The 21,209-nt window shown below is 35.8% G+C and overlaps 1 protein-coding gene across 1 annotated transcript in view; it reads right to left on the reverse strand.

The window, feature by feature from the left end:
- The window catches only part of GRID2 (glutamate ionotropic receptor delta type subunit 2), a 1,250,164-nt gene that overhangs the window by 508,136 nt on the left and 720,819 nt on the right, over positions 1-21,209 (reverse strand). Inside the window, exons 5-6 of the mRNA XM_084897107.1 lie at positions 13,697-13,750; positions 5,780-5,953 (exon numbers count right to left, since the gene is read on the reverse strand). Of these exons, the coding sequence (XP_084753233.1) occupies positions 5,780-5,953; positions 13,697-13,750 (228 nt within the window). The remainder of the gene's footprint in view (positions 1-5,779; positions 5,954-13,696; positions 13,751-21,209) is intronic.

Raw genomic sequence — 21,209 nt, forward strand, 5'->3', positions numbered from 1 at the left:
TTCATCTCTACAGTCTTAAACAGCTGTCAAACTAGGTCCCATTCATCTAGACATCCTGTAATTTATTTTAAACCTATACTTTATCTCTGTGAAATTTCAACTTTCAGGCTTATTATTCAGTAAATATTAACACCTTGGATCTTGATTATATAACACAATATAAACTTTCTCCACTAGCTTTATGTGATTTATTTATTTATTTATTTTTTAAATATATATATCTATTTTTTTTCTTATTGTTTATTTTTAATATATTTTATTGATTTTTTACAGAGAGGAAGGGAGAGAAATAGAAAGCTAGAAACGTCGATGAGAGAGAAACATCGGCCAGCTGCCTCTTGCACACCCCCTACCGGGGATGTGCCCGCAACCAATGTACATGTCCTTGACGGAATTGAACCTGGGACCTTTCAGTTTGCAGACCAACGCTCTATCACTGAGCCAAACCAGCTTCGGCTGATTAAAAAAATTTGATAGGCATATTTTTTTCATTTTTCTTCATGTATTTATAAACATTTTAAAATATTAGACCCAAGAATAAAATTTTCTGGGTGACCATAGAATAGATTTTTGTAGGATATTTATCATTATGGTTTGAGTATTCCTCTAGTTGCACACTTTACAAACTGAGGGTAACAAAAGACCTGGTGGTAAATTGTGGATATAAGGAAATATTCAAAACTAAGGAACATATCTTAGCCATGTCTGAGGTATATCAATTTTGCTTAAAGATTTGCAGGGGGGGGGAAATAACTAAAAAAAAATTTAGCTGGTAAATTATCTAAAATAAACTCATGTGTTATAACTTCAAAGAGAATAATGAGACTTTAACATATTTTGAACTTTAAAAAAAACATCTGAGACCAGAATGTTCACTATCTTCTGTTCTTAGGAGACCTTTGGTCAAATGTTTGACTGACATCAATCTACCTAGACTTATTAATGTCTTTGCAAAAGGATTTCATAAGAAATTTGTCAAACCCTATGTAAAAATCAATATACAATAAGTATATTTATGATATTATAACCTAAAAATTCATCTAAGACTTACTTTGGCAGCATTTGCTATTTAGAAAGTCCTATTGTCTTATTTAAAGTTCCCTAAACAATATGTATAATACATATCCTAAAGTTCATGTAGATATTAATTTTAGTATATTAAACTCTGATTATCAAAATCTTTTTGCTTTACTTTATAAATTAGGACATTCACCAAAGTTTTCTTATACTTGAATTCTCTTCCCAAGTATTTCTCTAGTACTTATAAATTACAATGTGTGATCATATCCACTTGCTTAGCCTATATAATAAAGGGTTAATATGCCAATTGACCATCACTCCAACACGCAAGATGGCCACCCCAAAGTGGACACAAGATGGCAGCTGTGGGAAGGAAGTTGGAGAGAATCAAGCCTGCAGGGGAGTGCAGTTGGAGGAACCAGGCCAGCAGAGTAGGGCAGTTAGGGGTGACCAAGTCAGCAGGAGAGGGCAGTTAGGGGCAACGAATTGGCAGGGGAGCAGTTAGACATGGATCAGGCTGGCAGGGGAGTGGTTAGGGGGTGATCAGGCTGGCAGGCAGAAGCGGTTAGGGGCAATCAGATAGGCAGGCAGTCAAATGGTTGGAAGCCAGGAATCCTGGACTGGGAGAGGGATGTCCCACTGCCCTTGTACATTCCTCGAAGGGCCCCAGATTGGAGAGGGTGCAGGCTGGGCTGAGGAACACACAGATTTCATGCACCGGGCCTCTAGTTTATTATTAAGAGCAATTATTTTTCAAGCCTATTTATTTTTTAAGATTCCTTTATTTATTTATTTTTGTTTTTATATATATATATATTGATTTTTAGAGACAGTGGAAGGAGGGGGAGAGACAGAGAGCTGATAGAGACACATTGATTGGTTGCATGCATTGGTTGCATGCACCCCAGCCAGGGTCAGGGCCAGGGATTGAGTTTGCAACTGAGTACATGCCCTTGACCAGAATTGAACCTGGAATCCTTCAGTCCACAGGCTGATCGATGCTCTAGCCACTGAGCCAAATGGGCTAGGGATCATTTTAGAACAATAAGACACACTCTTACAATCTCCAAACTCCTGTTTATTTCTAAAACAATGGTTAATTTTTAAAATGACTTTTATTTAAACCTTTGCAATTTGAAGACAATTTTTTTAGATGGAGAAAAGAGAAGCAAAAAGATTTAAATGTTTCTGTTTTCTCTCCATTATCAGTAAAGCTAACATTGGTTTCACCAAGCAATAAGCTCACTCCCTATTTGCTAAAAACTGTTTCTAGCTAAAATATTCACTTAATACTAGAGACCCGGTACATGAAAATTCATGTACTGGAGGTGGGGTCCCTCATCCTGACCTGCCTCCTCTCACAGTCCAGGAGCCTTCAGAGGCAGGAGGTGACCCAGCAATCAGGGGAAGGTGACGCCTCATTACACCTCTGCTGCTGCCACTGCCAGCAGCGCAAGCCTTGGCCGGCCCTGTTCACATGAGCCTTGGGCATCCCTGGGCGGCTGGGTGGCTAAGGGGACTGGGGACTCTGGAGGCAGGCATGTGGCACGGCTGGGCCCACCTCGTTTTGGTGCATGCCTGTTGCTCCAGCGGGGCTAAGGGAACTGAGCACTGCCATCTTGTGGCTGTGGAAGCCGCAATCTTTGACAGTGTGGCAGTCAATTAGCATATTTCCTCCTTATTGGATGTGGGAACCACCATCTTTGCGATGGTGTGAGGGTCAATTAGCATATTCTCTCTTTATTAGATAGGACTTATTTTGCAACTTCAGCCCTTGAATTTATTCTTTCTGGCATTGATTTAAAAAATTTGGAAACTTGTTTTTTTTTTCTTTCTAAATCTTCTCTTTCTGTGCATATTAAAATATATAATAGCTCAGAGTTCTGTACACAGTCTCATTGTACCCTCTTCTCCTTTGTTGTGTTGATTGTGATTTTATGGTAGATTTTTATTTTTAGAGCTCACTTGAGTCATATTTTCAAATCTTTATTTTTTTGAGTTATTTTTATTTATTTTTTATTTTTTTTAAATATATTTTATTGATTTTTTTACAGAGAGGAAGGGAGAGAGATAGAGAGCTAGAAACGTCGATGAGAGAGAAACATCGACCAGCTGCCTCCTGCACACTCCCTACTGGGGATGTGCCCATAACCAACGTACATGCCCTTGACTGGAATCGAACCTCGGACCTTTCAGTCCGCAGACCGACACTCTACCACTGAGCCAAACCGGCTTCGGCTTGAGTTATTTTTAGTTATACCTTGCTAAATACAAGTGTCTGTGATTATATTGACCTGAATTGTGTTTTTTTAATATATTTTTTTTATTGATTTCAGAGAGGAAGAGAGAGAGAGAAACATCAATGATTAAAGGGAATCATTGACCAGCTGCCTCCCACATGCCCCCTACTGTGGATTGAGCCTGCAACCCAGGCATATGGCCCTGGCTGGAATCCAACCTGGGACTGGGACTCCCCCTAACCCTGTCCATAAGCAAATGCTCTATCCACTGAGCCAAACCAGCCAGGGCTATCTGAATTGTTTTTATTGATGAACTTCAAGACAAGAGTGTCACTTCTAACCACCTACTCCTAAATTCTCAGTATTTTTCTTGTTGCTTTGTTTAACGTTAGTGAGATAATAGCTTCACCGAGGCAAGCCTCTATATCAAATGCTCTGCTGTTAGTGAAACATTTTAAATTCAGGAGTCTTGCATTTTAGACTCAATTATATAAATCTTCACTTATCAAAGTGTCTGTCAGTTTTCCTTTTATATATTAATTGTTTGGTTATATTCTATTATTACATAATAGGGAAGTTACTATGTAACAAACCCTCAAAGAAAAAGTAATAGTCTTGGCTTCTTTCCACCGGTGTGTTTGAGGGAAGAGGTGAAGGTGTGGGATAGAGGGGTGGTGCTTCATCTACATCCTTAATTCATCAGGTAAGTCAGGGAATATAAAGCTAAATAAAATATCTGTTTCCTCAATTTCAAGAAATTAATTAATTGAATACGAAGGGTTACTCTGTTGGATTGAGGTGCTTTAAAATCTGTGTAGCTACTTCCTGCTTTAACAATTTGTATTCTTTCTGATACTTCTCTTTACAGAAAACAGTATTAAATATTTCAAGATTTTTCTGAATGAAAATTCTTTCATGTTTTTCTACAATTGAAATTCTATCATTTCCACATCAATTATACTCATGACCAATTCATATGGAAAGCGAGGTCATTATAAGAATTCAATAAGACAGGCATTAAAATTTAAACAGGTGTTGTTTATACTTCAGAGTGACTTATTTTGACCACTGCCTTCTTCTTAATTACTACATTAAAATCCACAAATATTCACAGAGGTGCAAAGCACTGGGGCAGGTACGATGGGAGAAGGAAAGATAGACTAGTAATTCATGGGGTTTTATGATATCATGTGCTAGAGGGAACCCATTCTGAAAGAGCTTAAAATCGAGTAGGAAACAATGTTCTATGGGCAACGGTCCTAATGGGCTGCCCAGTATTTCACATAGCTCACTGCGATTGTAGTAAGTATGAAAAAATAGTTTGGGTATGGAATAACTCACTTAAAAAGTCCAAACATAACTAAAGATAGTGAGACTGGATTTATCATTCAAAGGAAGAGGTAGTTTTGCAAAATTCCCTTATTTATCTAGTATTATTGGGGGTGAACTAGTTCTAATAGGGTGATATTTCCAAAATGTTCAAACTGATCGTCTCTAAGTACTAAAATATTTTGATAGTAAACATTTTGAAGGAATCGTTTTCTGAAATATATATTTTTCTGATTTCTGAAATTGACCATGACTTTAATCTTTGTTGCTATCTCAGGGCTACTGTTTAAATACTAATATGCTGGCAGTACACTACAGTGATACCCTTAGGAACTGTTTCATGACACAGAGTTTTTTTTACAAAAGTCCTTCACTGATAAAATATTTGAATAAGATTTCTGATTGATTTCTTTTTTCCTGTCTCTTGCTTTGCTAGATAGTGAACCTTATAGCTCTCTACTGCTATCCTCACACCTGCCTTTTGTAATCCCCTTTCAAATTGACATATTGAAATCCTTGTGCAAAGAGAAATAAAACAAAAATGTCTGATGGGATTTCCCTTAAGAGAAAGAAATAGGCTCTGGGTAAGTAGTTAAAGGGCATTTTTATGAGTTAGCTTCAGGGACTTGGTGTTCTGTATTTTGCTGCTCAGAAATTTTATTTTCAAATTCTTTGTTGTACTCCAAATAGCGAAGATCACAGCTATATCCTATCTGAGTTACATATGATTATATAACGCTATAGCATTGCTTGCATTTATAAATAAAATTTTTGTGAACTACTTCAAACTGGACACTAATCTTTAAAAAGAAAGCTTATGTCCTTATTATGTCAAAAATCCAGTAAAATTTATTAGATCAATAATTTAGAGTTTGGCATTAAGTAGTATCAATTTTAAATTCTACCATGAGAAGTGCTATGGATCTACTTACTTGCTGAGAAGAAAACAACCTTTACTTATTATATTATTATGAAACAAGTAGATATGTTGTTAAAATGAAGTTAAAAAAATAAAAAGAAACAACAGCACAGATTCTTTGTGCTTCCTAAGATGCTTTGGCTTAATAAGTTGCTGGGGAAGGGGAATAGTTCAGAAGTTGCAAACACGTACAATTCTAAATCCAATACAACTCTCTACAACTTCACAGCAAAACACCATAGGAAGAAACACTCCAACACTTAGAATATACCTCCATATTCTGCGCAAATGGGTCCTTTGGATCACACAACGTTGAAGATATTCGATGGTTGCCACGGAAACATCGCTGACTTATGTTCTGGGGGACTGGGAATGTCTGCCGAATGATAGTTAGCCTTCCAATTGACCTTCTTACAAGTTCCTGTACATCCATGTCGTTTATTTCCTATAAGATAAGAAATGGAAGAACTAGAAATGCTTAATACAGTAACAGCAACACAAAATCTATTAACAAGCTGTTATCTGGAAATGCTGAGTTACTGTAATGCATTTACTTAATGCTTAGCTCTCAGACAAATGAAAACAACATATGTTCATTAAAATGATCAACTCATTTGTATTTGCTCTCTGTGCTTACATTATGTCCATTAACGCTTAAATAATTCCAAAGGGAGCAATTGACTTAAATATAGGGTGCCCTCTCAAAAGTGTATACTATATACACACTTTGAATAATCATAAAGATAGTGTTTATTAAAGTGTATTTCATTTTCAAAAGTGGGCTATAAGCTGTTAAAGAATGTTTACATTTTTGAAACGTCTTGTATACTTTATTAGTAGCAAGTTTATAATTTGTTACATTGAATACTATAAAAAATTTGATTATCTACACATAAAAAAGTCACAAAATAAGTTGCTATTATAATTCATTATTCATTAATGTATTTCAAGGTACTTTGAGGACCTAGGAAGATAGTTGCAATGAAAGAGTAACATGTATTGTTCTTAGCAATTAAAAAACTGGGCTCTTTAATAAGGCAAGTAGAGTGAGCAAGAGAAGATATTATTTTTAAAGAATTTTTCCAAATTATCCATGTTAACCTATAGATTTTTCTTGGTTAAGAATAAACAAAGTGCTCACTAAATGTTGAATAAATAAGTTAGTATGTTAATTGTGGTATTAACATGCAGATGAAAAACTCTTTTGATTAATACATAGTGAACCAGGGTGAGTGAATGAAGAAGTACAGTTCTTATTATCCAAATTAATGTTATTTTGTATATGACTGTTTGCCGAACTGAAAGAAATGTGTTTTATACCTTCCCCTGCCTTCCAACTCCAGATTAAATTTTAGGATTTAACTCAATCATCAATGTAGGAGCAATAAAAAGTGAAATATTTTTATAACATACACATGTTTAAGTTGGAATTAGAATAAAAGTAATCAAAATAAGTTTAGTTTTAAGGCGGTCTTTACTAAAGCAGTTTGTACTTCCTAATGTCCACTGGAGCCTCTTAAATCAATGAACCCTTTGCAATGAACTTATTCATTTTAGTAGATTCTAATCACAACAGGAATAAAAGATTTGACATAAAACTTTAGAATGCAGTGAGCATTCATCAGTTTCTTCTGCTTTGTAGCATATATTAGCTTATTCATCTTTTATTTATGATCTTTATGTGACATAGATTTACTGAAAATAAAATAACATCTGCCATCAGCTGTATCGAATATAAAGTCCTGGATTTTTGGCTGATCCTGACAGAAGCCTCGCCCACCTCCGAGGCAGCGCTAAGAAGCAGCAAGCCAGCGGTGGTAAAGAGCAAGGGGTCCCAGACTGCTAGAGGGCACAGGCTGGGGTGAGGGAAGTCCCCCTCCACAGTGCATGAGTTTCATGCACCAGGCCTCTAGTTAATTTATAAGTGTCATGAAATGAGACACTCTACAAGCTGATTAATTAAACAAGAAGTTCATATTTCCTTACAAAAATTATTTGGATCAATATTCATGAATGGGGGGATTTAAAACTATAAAGATATATTATTTCAGCATGGAATAGCTTAATGATTCTATAAAGGAATGATAAAGTTACTTCTCATGAATCAAAGTCTTTAAGAAGACTGTTTCAAACCCACAGAAAGGGATGACTACCTTTCATAGGTTCCAAAAACTGAAGTTCTTACATGTCAGAGCAACTAGAGTATATCTGAGGAAATACCAATTTGAATATATTTTGCCAATTATTATTGAGAAAGAAAAAGAAAGTAATTTTCTTGGAGGAAAGAATCTGCCATTCTGAATGGAACTAACAGACAGTCTGTCTCAAAAAATTCACTTGCAATTTTAGTTTTGACACATGATTTCAAAAATAGTTTGGCATTGATATAAAACTTGATTAGGCAGCTATTTTATACTTAGAGAACTTCATTTCTGCATCCAAAAAGATTCATTTCAGGAATGGTAGCTATATGGACACAGAAAGCCCGGTGAATACTGAATCTATGAAGAGATCCTTTTACATGAAAAAATCCGTAAGTAAACTTCTTTATTGAAATATTAAGCTATTATACAACCTATTAGAATTAATATTATTCTAATGTATCTTTTTTAAATTAAACTATTTTGATTTTTCTAAACAGTCATGTGAAGAACTAATTCACCACTCCTTACCCTAAGCCCCCAGTGCCACCAAACATGTCCATGTCTATAAAATATACAGACATTTCCCGAGTTTTGAAGCATCTTAAGAAGCTGATTATAAAAATATTTATCTTTTACATATCATTTATATGAATGAGTGTTTATTAAAAAGGAATTGATATTATGATAAAAAAATTGACAAATATGTTTAGTGTACCTAATTTTTTTCTACTTTACTTCTCTAGAAGCAAGGCAAACAGTGTTTTCCTCCCCCCACCCAAAAAAAATAATTTACATGGATAATCAAAATTATTAAGAATCAAATCAAAATACCCCCAATAAAATATTATTGTTCGCTTTGCTATGATAGTTTAATGTGGGGTGAACCCTGAACTGTGTGAGAGTGAAAGAAGAGGAAAGCTACAATATCTGGTAGGAATAAAACTCCATCCAGAAACAGACACTTTCAAGAATAAGTCTTTTAGGAAAATTGGATTAGTCCTGGATCTTTGTAGGTATCAGCTTTAGGCTCAAATTAATAGAATTCCAGGGAAGGAAAGACTCTCAAAATCCAATAGATGGGATGCCAACATATATATATATATATATATATATATATATATATATATATATATATATATATACACACACATACATACTATTTCAGAGAAGGGATCCCTCCCTCCTTTCTCATGCTTCTACCTTTTTTCATCTAACAAAGTTCCCGGATTGCTCAGAAAAAGGTATTAAGAGAATAATGAATGAATAAATCAATGGCAAGTTTTCACCAAACTGTCTTCTAAAGATAGATACCTGAAATTTTAAGTCTAGACACTGGAATGCTTTAATAACATTAACAATTCTGAATAAAGCAGATGTTAATAATGATATTGTCAGTGCACTACTGTGTGGTTATAGTTGGAAAAGATTATGCTTTCTGCTGTTGTTTTTGCTAATATGTTTATATTCTTCATGCTTTAGCAAAGATGATCCTTTGATGCTTCCATAAAATTTAACATTCGTGTGAAATAATTATACCAACATTATGTGGAAGCATGGGATAAAACCAGCTGTGGGCTGCGTACCAGCAGGAAGAGGAACAGAATGGCAACTCTCTGCTTGACAGATTAGTAGTGAGCAGTTCAATTAATCACTAAACTAGAAAAATTGAAAAACATCCATTATACATACAAACTTTTAAAATCTCAATGACTTCTTAACTGAAGAATTCAGCAGTGCTTAACAGAGAATAATGACTTAAACTATTTATTTTTTTAACTTTATTTTTGTTGTTGACACTATCACAGATGTCCCCATTACCCACCCTCCACCCCTGCAATCCTTTGCTCTCCTCCATCCAGCTCCCTTCTCCCCATTCCCTCTGGCCATCACCACACTTGTTGACTGTGACAATGGGTTATGCATATATGTTCTTGGGCTAATTCTTTCACCTTCTTTCATCTAGTCCTCTCACCATCTCTGATAGCTGTCAGTCTGTTCATTGTATCCATGTCTCTGCTTCTATTTTATTCATCAGCTTATTTTGTTCATTCCATTCTATAAGTAAGTGAGCTCATATATTTATCTTTCTCTGACTGCTTTATATCCCTTAGCATAATAATCTCCAGGTCCATCCATGCTGTCACAAAGATTTCCTTCTTTTTTCATGTACTAAAACTAAGTCCATGGATTTAAATAAGAGGTTGTGGCACCAAAGATCCGGTTCAGTATTAGCAGGAATAGAAGGTGCACACAGCATTATGGTTCCTGCAGCTCTAAAATGTGTGTATCTTCCTGTCAGAATTTCTAACTTCTGTAAAATTTAAATAAAATGCTAGGGCATCTGCTTCAGGACCTTGAAGAAATGACAATGCTTATGTGGAAAGGCTGCTCTGAGCTGAATCCACTGATTGTAGGAAGAAGATAAATACCATTATCAACTACTAACACATGATGGATTACACCATATGAATGAGCACAGCCTCTCATTATTACAGCTCATGTAATGCAAATGAAAAAAATATATTTTGTTTTCAACTTTCTACCTCAATTTGTATCATGATGTACAATGCCAACTTTGATTTATAGTCTCTCTCTAAAAAAGTATTGATGCAATAAGATTATATAAATGTTTGCAACCCATTTTAAAATTAGCAATAAAATAGTAGTTAAACAAACCAAACTAGGCAGATTGGTGTTTTCCATGTTCAATCAAAGTGGGCATTTGCATGTTGTTTATTGCTGACTTCGTTGCTGTTATTTTTAGAGTTTATTTGCTCCCTAAAAATATTTGAGAAATCCATATTTCTTCTTTTATGGACACTAGGTTAAGTTATGACTCATCCATTATAAATTTGTACACAACAGGCTGTAAATTAAGCAAAAGTAGTGAGAGTCAAGTTTTCTGAGACATGTTTCAAAGAGAATGAGGTGACTGAATAAAGTCATATGGGAGCAAACTTACTGACTACAGATATACTGATGATGGGGGTGGTGGTGGTAAAAATACAAAAACAATATGCTTGATCTCTAAGTTTTAACCTAAAAGAGCTAAAAAACAATAATCAGTATATCCAGTGTGGGCTGTGAACATCAGGCTTTTCAAAGACTAGGTGGTATTGACCTGTCCAAAAGAAATGACACCTCTACTCAAGGACTAGCAAAGAGGGCTGTGGGAGAGAGAGAGAGATTAAGAGATTCAATAATAGTAAAAGAATATATCGCTTCTCGGCCTTTTGGCTAAGATCAAGTGTAGTATAAATAGTTTCTACAGTAGAAGACACCAGTGTAAAGGAGCAAAATATAATTGAGGTATTCTATATTTCTAACATTTATTGAGCTATTTGCTGGTTAGATTGCTTTGTTTGTGTGTTTATTTCCAAAATGATGGCTCAAACTATTAAACTCCCCTTAAAGATAGCATTTGTCCCCCTAGGAATTTAGGTAATAAGATTTAATATCTTCAACAAGATGGGCATAATGTTTATGGGAGATATGTGGCAATATCACTGTTGTTATTCTTTCTGTGATATTCACCGAAGTAGTAGGTAGATGACCGCTGGTGTTCTGGGGAGCTTTACATGGTTCACACTTTTAAGATTCAGGTGTAATTTCATCAGTTCCATTGGATATGGAAACATAATTAATTCAAGGGTTACTTCTTTGATCTAATCAAAGAATAAAAGATAATAGTATTTCCATTTAATGATTATAAGTATTAACTAATTTGATTAATCAGTATCAATAGGGAAGCAATACATCACTTTTTCTTCCTAGCCAGCTTTATTGACACAAACAAATAAAATGACTCTGATGTGTTTCACATTGAGAAATCTGTGTGATCAATTCCACATCAGAAGGTGGATGTGAGAAAAACAAAACAAAACAATGAATTAGGAGGACTCTCTATTTTAAAAAATAGTAATTTAGGAAATAATTAAATTAAGAAAAAATAATAGACTAAATGGCTTCCATAAGATTAAAGTTAAGGTAGCAGACATTTCAAATATATAATCTGTAAGGAAACTTATTTTTACAAAAGGAAAAGAAAACAAATCAAAAGCAACCAAAGCTTTAGACTGAAAAATGCTGTTTTAAATCCCATTATTACTACTTAATAGTTGTGTAATATTTGGCAAACTTTTCTATTTCTTTGAACTTTGCAGAAAAGTAAAAGTGAAATACCTAATATGAAAAATTATCCTGCAAGTTTGCTAAGCTACCCTTTCTCTTCTCTCTATCTTGATATTTAGTCACTAGAGGCCCAGTGCATGACATTTGTACACTGGGGACAAGGGGATCCCTCAGCCAGGCCTGTGCTTTCTTGCAGTCCAGGAGCCTTTGGGGGATGTCCAACCTCTCAGTTGGACATCCCCCAAGGAGTCCTTATTACTGCCCTGGAGGTGGGCAAGGCTCCCACCACCACCACTGTGCTCCCAACCATGAGCCCCTTCTTCTGGCTGAACAGCACTCCCCCTGTGAGAGCACACTGACCACCAGGGGGCAGCTCCTGCATTGAGCATCTGCCCCCTGGTGGTCAGTGCACATCTTAGCTACTGGTCATTCTGCTATACAGTCAATTTGCATATTAGGATTTTATTACATAGGATTCCAGATGAAAATTAAGAGGCGTTAGAAAATTTGAAGGTATCAAAACTTCATTGAAAAGCATATCTCACACATACACATTGCCTGTGGGATTTCAGAAAAAAAGGAAACAGATCTTGATTTAAAATTTAAAATGTAAGTCATAACATTTGGCCAACACAGACTTGCAAAATGTTTAGTTTTGTGTGTGTGTGTGTGTGTGTGTGTGTGTGTGTGTGTGTGTGTGTGTGTTTTCCACTGAGCTAAAAAGAACTAGTCCATCAATGAAGTGTGGTGTTGGAAAAACAATTTGAAACGTTTTTCTACAGAAAAAGAAAAAAAAAAAAAGGCAAATCATTTATTCTCTATGAACCTCATTCCCTCAGTACCTCATAATGTATAAAACTCAATAAAATAATGTGTAAGAATGTGCTCTTTAAACTTAAATGTGCCATGATCATTATTGCAGTACCTTAATGAGGCACTGTGTTAAGATTACTAGATAAATATCTCACTTAATTTTTATTATGAACTAGAAAAGTAAATGTTATTATAGTTACTGTACAAGTGAAACATTAGAGGAACAGGATGCTTTATAGTATATATATCCAAAATAACATAGCTAACCAATTTTAGAGCTCAGATTGATCTGATCTTGCTGACTGCAAACCAGAAGTCTTACCCAAAATGCTAATTTTTTCCTGCAACAAAATTTATTATTCTATAAATCAATATGTAGTATCTAGTGATACACCATGATACATTACTTTTATCCATAAGAAATATAACTTATTAAATGCTAGGTTTTATTGAGGCCGAATCCACATTATATCATTATTTGTCCATAGCTCATCTGCTCATTGTCCTTTTCGGAATCTGACAGGCAGGTGCTAATGGAAACATATTTCACAAGGTTTTCATATTGTAATGCATTTTTCATCTTATGTATTATTGTTAAAAAGGTAAGAAAAAAAAACTTCACAAGGAATTTGACAAGTTGGTAGATTTTATGTGATATTCCTTTATGAAAAGAAAAAATCTGTTCTTGTTTATTCCTATTAATATGCTGAACTACTTAAGGGGAGTGGATATAAAAATTATAGAAACAATATTAAAATATAAAAGGAGCACAAACACTCCACTGGGAGGAATTCGCTTACAAAGAGGAACTGTACTTTTTGAAAAGATGAACTCCCGAAGCAAGCACTGTGTTCCAGCGGAAAGGGCTAAAAGATACTCAGTGGGGAAGACATTCTCTGTTTATTTTATTCATACAAAGCCCTTCATAATTTTAAAAAAAAACACTCCTCATCCTATTCTTATTTAACAGAATTCACTCAGTAAGATGAACATTTACTTTGTGTTCATTTACACTTAGACATTCAAGGCCAGAGGAAATGCTGTGACTATCCATATAAAAACAGGACCCAGAGTTGACAATAAGATTTAGTTGGTTTTACCTCATTTATAATGATCCAGTGACAGTCAAAAGCAACCAAATTAGTCTCCACAACCTAGAACAGAAAACAAACCAGCTATCAGTCAGTATTAATCATGGAAAATAAACCAAACCAAATGGATATACTTTGAAAAAAATAAAATAAAAAACAAGTAAATAATAAATAAACCACATATTGGAAAGGTCATTATTCAATTGATGATGGAAAAGTGTTAGCAAAGAACTTTGGATTCAAACATTGGTGTTTGATGTGTAGAGGCATTATAGACTTGCTAATTAAATTTGAAAATATAGTTCATCAAAAGCCTAGACATAAGTTTCAACTAAAAAATAATATGATACTGTATAGTGATTTAACTGAGAGTGGAGTTTGAATTGAATTTCCTATTCCAAATAAACACTGATGGCTTTCTATTATCCACCTAATAAATATCTAAGAAATATCCCTCTACAATCTGGCTTAACATTCGTATCTTCTAACACTTCCCTGTGTATATGTTTACTCTTGTCTTGATAAAGTAAACTGTTCTGAAAAGCTTTGTGTATATATTCTAAAGAGATACATTTGCTAAAGTATCTGAATGTAAAAGCTAAAAGCAATAAACATTATATTAGTATTACGTTTTAGGTGGGTAATTTCAGTGGCTTTCAAATTGCTAATTATGTGAATAAAAATGAAACACATGTAAAAGCAAAAGCAAACAATTTATAGGTAACAATATTGGCTGACTTACTTTGGATAAATCGATTCTAAACAATCCTTGGCTTAGGCTAATACAGAAAGGCATGTGTGTGTGTGTGTGTGTGTGTGTGTGTATGTATGTGTGTGTGTGTATGTGTGTGTGTGTGGTAAAGGTAGCTTTTGTATGGGAGTTTCCATTCTATCTAATCTTATCTTACACATCTAAGACATGTTATTATGATTTAAATTAAAAGGTATATCCTGCTGAAACCAGTTTGGCTCAGTGGATAGAGTGTCAGCCTGGGAACTGAAGGGTTCCAGGTTCGATTCCAGTCAAGGGCATGTACCTTGGTTGTAGGCACATCCACAGTAGAGGGTATACAGGAGGCAGCTGATTGATGTTTCTCTCTCGTCAATGTTTCTAGCTCTCTAGCTCTCCCTCTCTGTAAAAAGTCAATAATATCTATATCTATATCTATATCTATATCTATATCTATATCTATATTTAAGGCATATCCTATTTAATATAGTGGCAATATGCTAATTGACCCTCAAGCTATCTCAAAAGATGGCGATGCCCACAGTTAATAAGGAGGAGGTATTCTAATTGACTGCCCACCCTCAAAGATTGCAGCACCCACAGCCAATAAGGAGGGAATATGCTAATTGATTGCCTCACCCTCAAGATAGTGGCGCCCAGTCCCTTCAACCCCCCAGCTGCCCATGGCCTGCCTAAGGTGCAGGCAAGCCTGGGATGTCAACTGCCCAGCCACTCAGGGCCGGCCCAAGGGAAACCAAATGACTGAACAAGCAGTTCTTTGTGGGCAACCAGGTTGGCAGGAGGGTTAGTAAGAGATGATCAAATGACTGAACAGAAGGCTGAGTGGGACAACAAGCTGGCAGGGGGGTTAGTGAGGGACGAACAAATGGCTGAGCAGCAGGCTGCGTGGGGTGACCAGACCAGTGGGGAGGCCATGAGGGACAACCATACTAGCAAGCGGGGCTGTTAGAACTGACCAGGTCATCAGGGGAGGGGTGTTGGGGGGTGACCAGACCAGCGTGGGGGCAGTTAGGAGTGACCAGGCTGGCCCAGGGGGCAGTGAGGGTGACCAGGCTGGCAGGAGGGGGGCAGTTAGGGGCGACTAGGTTGGCAGGCAGGTGAGCAATTAGGAGCCAGCAGTCCAGGATTATGATAGGGAGCCTGGATTGGAGAAGGTGCCAGCTGGGCTGAGAGGGAACCCCACTCAACCCCTGTGCACAAATTTTGTGCACCGGACCTCTAATAGGTATATAATGGGTAAGTGTATTTTTAAGAGATTATTCCATTATTTTCAGCAATAATACCCAAAGATTGGGTTTTAAATAAAGATGCTTTCTAATAAATAGCAAGGAAATGCTAGAAAGTACAAATTGCATTTTGGTGGTCAGTCTTTGTCCTACTGAGATTTGGAAAGATGTGTTCAAGCACAAGAAATGCAATTGCAAATACATTTCTTATGAGATGCAATGTTTTTTCAAAGTACATAATTATTTGCAGAATGTTTTTTATTTGGTATAAATTTGGTATAAATTTTATACCAAAATACAGCATATTGGCCCATATAGTATTACTGATATATAAAGGTAATATATTATCATAGAAGTTAGGATATGTTATCTATTTGAGTTATATCATAACTGTCATTTTTAAAAAATATATGTATGTTCCACTTATATGTGATAGTTAATATATTATAGAAAGTATGATCCAGGAAAGTTTTTAATTTTAACTAAAAAACATAAAATCACTTCATTCCAGTAATTGCAACCTTAATTCCTAATTTTATGATTATTTTTCTTACACTGTGTCGGTGTCAAATAAATCATCAGTAATTTACTAACAATAAATAGTATTGGAAAATTAGCAGGAATTCTATAAAACACTTAGTAAAGGCATAGAAACCAAAGACTCAAATATAAGAAAACGGTTCTCTGCAAGAAATGAAATCAGGTATAGATAAGAGAAAATGACTAAAACATGAAGATAGGGAAAATTCAGAGAGAAGAGTAATGAAAGCCAAGATATAGACTGAATGTATTTTTGAAGCCATATTAATAGTAGAGTGAAGAGATGACTCAATTTGAATTGTTTCCAATTAGGTAATCTGTACCAGGTAGCCAGATTAAGCAAAATTCAGGCTATAGGAGCTTTCCATTAACCTGTGAAACTTAGTAAGTAAAAAGCTGTTTTATATCCAATAGAACTTATGAAATAAGTAGAAGGTAAAGAGTTACAATGGGAACTTATTGGCAATTTGTCTAGTCCATAAAACTCACTCATCTTTCTCCCTCTCTTGTTGGAAATAAACTTTCAGGCAAGAGCATGAAAAAGTATAATGTCACAGGTTCAATCTTGTGTTTCAATATTTAATCCCAGATTCCACTCTCTGGACCTCTCCCACTTGCTTACTGTGAGCAGTGAAGTCATCGTCTCTCACTTCTGTCTTTGGTTTTACTCATGAGTACTAACATATGAGACATTTGGCAGTATAAATTTTAAACAAGGAAAATTATTAGCAAATTACTGCATTAAAAATAAAACATTTATCACAATAGTGTGAATTCACAGACAACAATCCCCATTCCCTGATGTGGTACTGCACTAACCCTGAAATAAAGCTCAGTTCTGTGGAGACATTATTACCTCTGGGCCTACCTGTTGGAATAATTTAGCATATCTTATTTAATGCAGTTCTTTTTTTTATTAATCTCAGCTATGCAATTTTTCTACCCCTAACAAATTTTAATAAACAAACTCATTAGAGTAATTTTAAAGTATGTGATTTTATAAAGGCATGATTGCAAAACCATGCAATAGTTGTTGGTTTTTCATACATAGTGAATATGCAGAACTTGTTTTTGCAAGTCCTCTTTTCTTTGGGGAAGGAAAGCAAATATAGGGAAAAGATATAAAAGAATGAATAGTTGAATCTCTCATCCCTTTAATTATATACCCAAAATATACATGTATACAAAACTAAACTCCATGTGTTAGCATGACACCATGTTTTAAAGAATCTTTGAAAATTGTATTGCTATGTCGTACATAGACAGTTAAGGCTCTCATTCATTATCTCAGGAACTGTCCACTAAAAGAGGAATATAACTCACTTGGGTCTGGGTTAACATCTTCACACATAACCAACGAGCTGGCATGAGTTCTCTGATTTTTTATAATTGAACGTTTCTAAAAGTGAGCAATGTGAGACAGGTACTAATATAAAAGTAACTGATATATGTTACAAAAGGAGCATTTAGTAAGGGTCATTAAGAAATGATGGGAAGTTCAACAGCCTACACCTTGAAAACCCAGGTTTTGAGTCCCTTCACTTAAATGACTAATATAGATATAGGAGTAGGTATACTCCTATACATATATGCCTTGTCTGTATTAGATATATATTGTACAACTGGTTATATTACATAAAATGTACTATTGGATATATATATATATATATATATATATATATATATATATATATATATATATGTGTTAGAAGCCAGAGGCATGAAGATTTGTGCATGGATGGGCCTTCCTTCCCCTGGCTGCCTGAACTGCCTTCGCTCTGGTGGGAGCTGCCTTTCTGCTCTAGCCTGGAGCTGCCCAGAGACCCTGAGCAGTTGGGGTGATACGGAATGCCTGCATCAAGGTGACAACGAAAGGATCCTGCCCTGTCCCCAGCCACTCGGCACCTGTGTATGCAAATTAACTCACCATCTTTGTTGGGTTAATTCGTATACTCACTCCTGATTGGCTGGTGTGCATTGCAAAGGTATGGTCAATTATCATGTTACTCTTTTATTAGGTAGATGATGTAAAATTATAGTGGAGTTAAAAGATACAAAAGAGTAGTAATGTTTATTATTTTCACATATTAGCAAAGTGAGCTACTATAGTGAGCTTTCTTAGGAGAGACTTATTTACATTAAAAAGAAATTCTTTTTTAAAAAAACATATTTTATTGATTTTTTTTACAGAGAGGAAGGGAGAGAGATAGTTAGAAACATTGATGAGAAACATCGATCAGCTGCCTCTTGCACCCCCCACCCCACTGGGGATGTGCCCACAACCAAGGTATATGCCTTGATCAGAATAGAACCTGGGACCTTTCAGTCCACAGGCTGATGCTCCATCCATTGAGCCAAAGCGGTAGCCAGTTTTGGCTCAGTGGAGAGAGCATTGGCCTGCAGACCAAAGGATGCCAGGTTTGAGTTTGGTCAAAGGCAAGTACCTTGGTTGCAGGCTCCTGCCCAGCCTGGGGCCTGGTTAGGTAGTGTAAAGGAGGCAACCAATTGATGTGTTTCTCTCACATCAATATTTCTCTCTGCCTTTCCCTCTCTCTAAAAAAAAAAAAAAAGAAAAAAAATATCCTCCAGTGAGAATTCAAAAAAAAAAAAAAAGGAAAAGAAAGAAATTCTCAGCTACTTGTGCAGATAACAAAGACCAACTATGTAAATTACAAATGAATGTATCTGATAATATTTAAAATTTTTAGTAATATTAACCTCTTTCCACTTGGTGCACTTCAGCCTAGGTAATGCTATATAGAACTAGTGGTATTACTAGCTTTAATAATCAAATTAGTCTTGCATAAAGAATTAAGAAGCAATTGTAAGACATCTTAGAATTTTTGAAACCATGTATTTACCTCCACAGTTACATTAGAATTCAAACAGGGAAAACTGTTTCCATTCCCCACCCTCCTCACCAAAGTAGCACTTCTTTTAGTGAATCAGTGAACACATTTGAAACCCATGAAAGAGATTAAACAACTTGAAATTTTCCTTTTTGTCAGTGGGAACCTATTTTATATCTAAGCACATCACTATTATAGTTGTTTCAATCTGTGGATTAATATGAAGGTTTAGTAAGTTAGTAAGCAGTAATTGTACATTTTAAGCCACATTAAAAAATAGTTTGCTGCCGATACCGGTTTGGCTCAATGGATAGAGAGTTGGCTTGGAGACTGAAAGGTCCCGGGTTCGATTCCAGTCAAGGGCATGTACCTTGGTTGTGGGCATATCCCCAGTGGGGAGTGTGCAAGAAGCAGCTAATCGATGACTCTCTCTCATCGATGTTTCTAACTCTCTATCTCTCTCCCTTCCTCTCTGTACAAAATCAATAAAATATATTTAAAAAAAAAATAGTTTGCTAAGAAATATTGAAGGTCCCCAAAACAATATATAAAAAAAAAAGTGCTCAAAAAGTTCACATTATGCTTGGACTACTAAAAGAAAGTAACAAGAAAAAAAAAATAAAAGAATTCAATGGGGATTCTAGTTTGTTTGGTTATCAAAATAACAGGAAGAGAGGAAGTATGGATTTTCCTTGGTAATTTGTTTCTCTTTCCCTCATACCATGCTTCTCTCTTACTGTATGTGTGTATGTTAATAACTAGCAATTAGTAACCAAGCATAGTGCATGTTCAGGTAGAGTTGCTATCACACTGATATTTAGTAATGCAGTTATAACAAATGAGATTATCAACCTCCCAAGAATCTGAGCTTCCTTTAGGACTGTGAGCAAAATGAGAGCCTGGGAGGGAATCAAGTCTTGTCAGGAAGACAAGCCCTGAGTAAGGACAGACCATCTGTTGCTGGCAGGTACTCTAGAACTTCTGAATCTTTAGAAAAGCCCAGCAAGTGATCACCATGTTTTCTGTCATTTGCTCTCAAATCTTTAGATGTGCTAAATAAGATATTCTGAAGCAAAGAAACTGCCAGAGCATGTACCTCACTGGTAATAAATGTGGAACATTTCCTACGGGCACAGAGGACAATTTAATTGACTAAACAACAAAGAGCAACATGCTGTTTTTCACTCAACCTTGTGGCTTAACTAAATGAAGCTTGCTCCCTTTGTAGGAAGGACTAAAATAAATATCACACACTTATACAAAGGGTTCCAGTGCTCTGTGCACCCGCAGCAGCAATGATTCCAGGGGTTTGCTTCCTTCCCCTGCCCAGTCCCCATCGCCAGGTGGGATATCTGAATGGCATGCCTGGGGGAGGACACCAGTGGTTATTCTGAATCAAGCAGCCAGAGAAATAGTAAAGGCTACTGCCTCCCTCTCTCCTCACCTGCAGTCATACTATAGCTTGCCTTACATCATCAGCCTTTCTATAATAGAACCATATTCTTTGGGGAACTACTGCGACTAAAATTCATTAGCATCCTATAGCCAAATAGATTCAGAAATGCCAGAATAAATAGATGTAATTGCTGCATTACTCTTCAATATTTTAACAGGTTCATGTTAATCCTATGTAATAAAAGGTTAATATGCAAACTGTCCCCTCGGGAGTTTGACTGGGAGTTCAACCACTTGCTATGACATGCACTGACCACCAGGGGACAGCACAGAATGAAGGAAGGCCCCATCCAGCAGCTGGCAGCTGAGGAAAGGAAGGCCTCAGCTGGCAGCCAGAAGGTCCCAATCAGCCCTGACCACCGGCCAGGGCTAGGGACTCTACCCATGCACAAATTTCGTGTACTGGGCCTCTAGTATCAAAAAGTAATATTAATGTGAATTATTATTTCATGTATTATTTTGGGACATATTTTAAGACTTATGAGCTTGAGCTCTAAAGTGAAACAGCCAATACATCTATTTTCTTAGTTTTATCATTTGTCACTAGGATTACTGAAAGTGTCCACATAATAGAATCATAACAAAGATTAAATGCAATAATGACACTGCAAATTCTCAATAAATATCAACTCCTTATATTAACTATTATGCTTTACAGAACTCCAAGAGAACATACTTGGAATGTAGCATATTCCAAATGA

Source organism: Pipistrellus hanaki (genome assembly GCF_964339955.1).
Source record: "Pipistrellus hanaki genome assembly, chromosome: 1".
NCBI classification, from domain to species: Eukaryota; Metazoa; Chordata; class Mammalia; order Chiroptera; family Vespertilionidae; genus Pipistrellus; species Pipistrellus hanaki.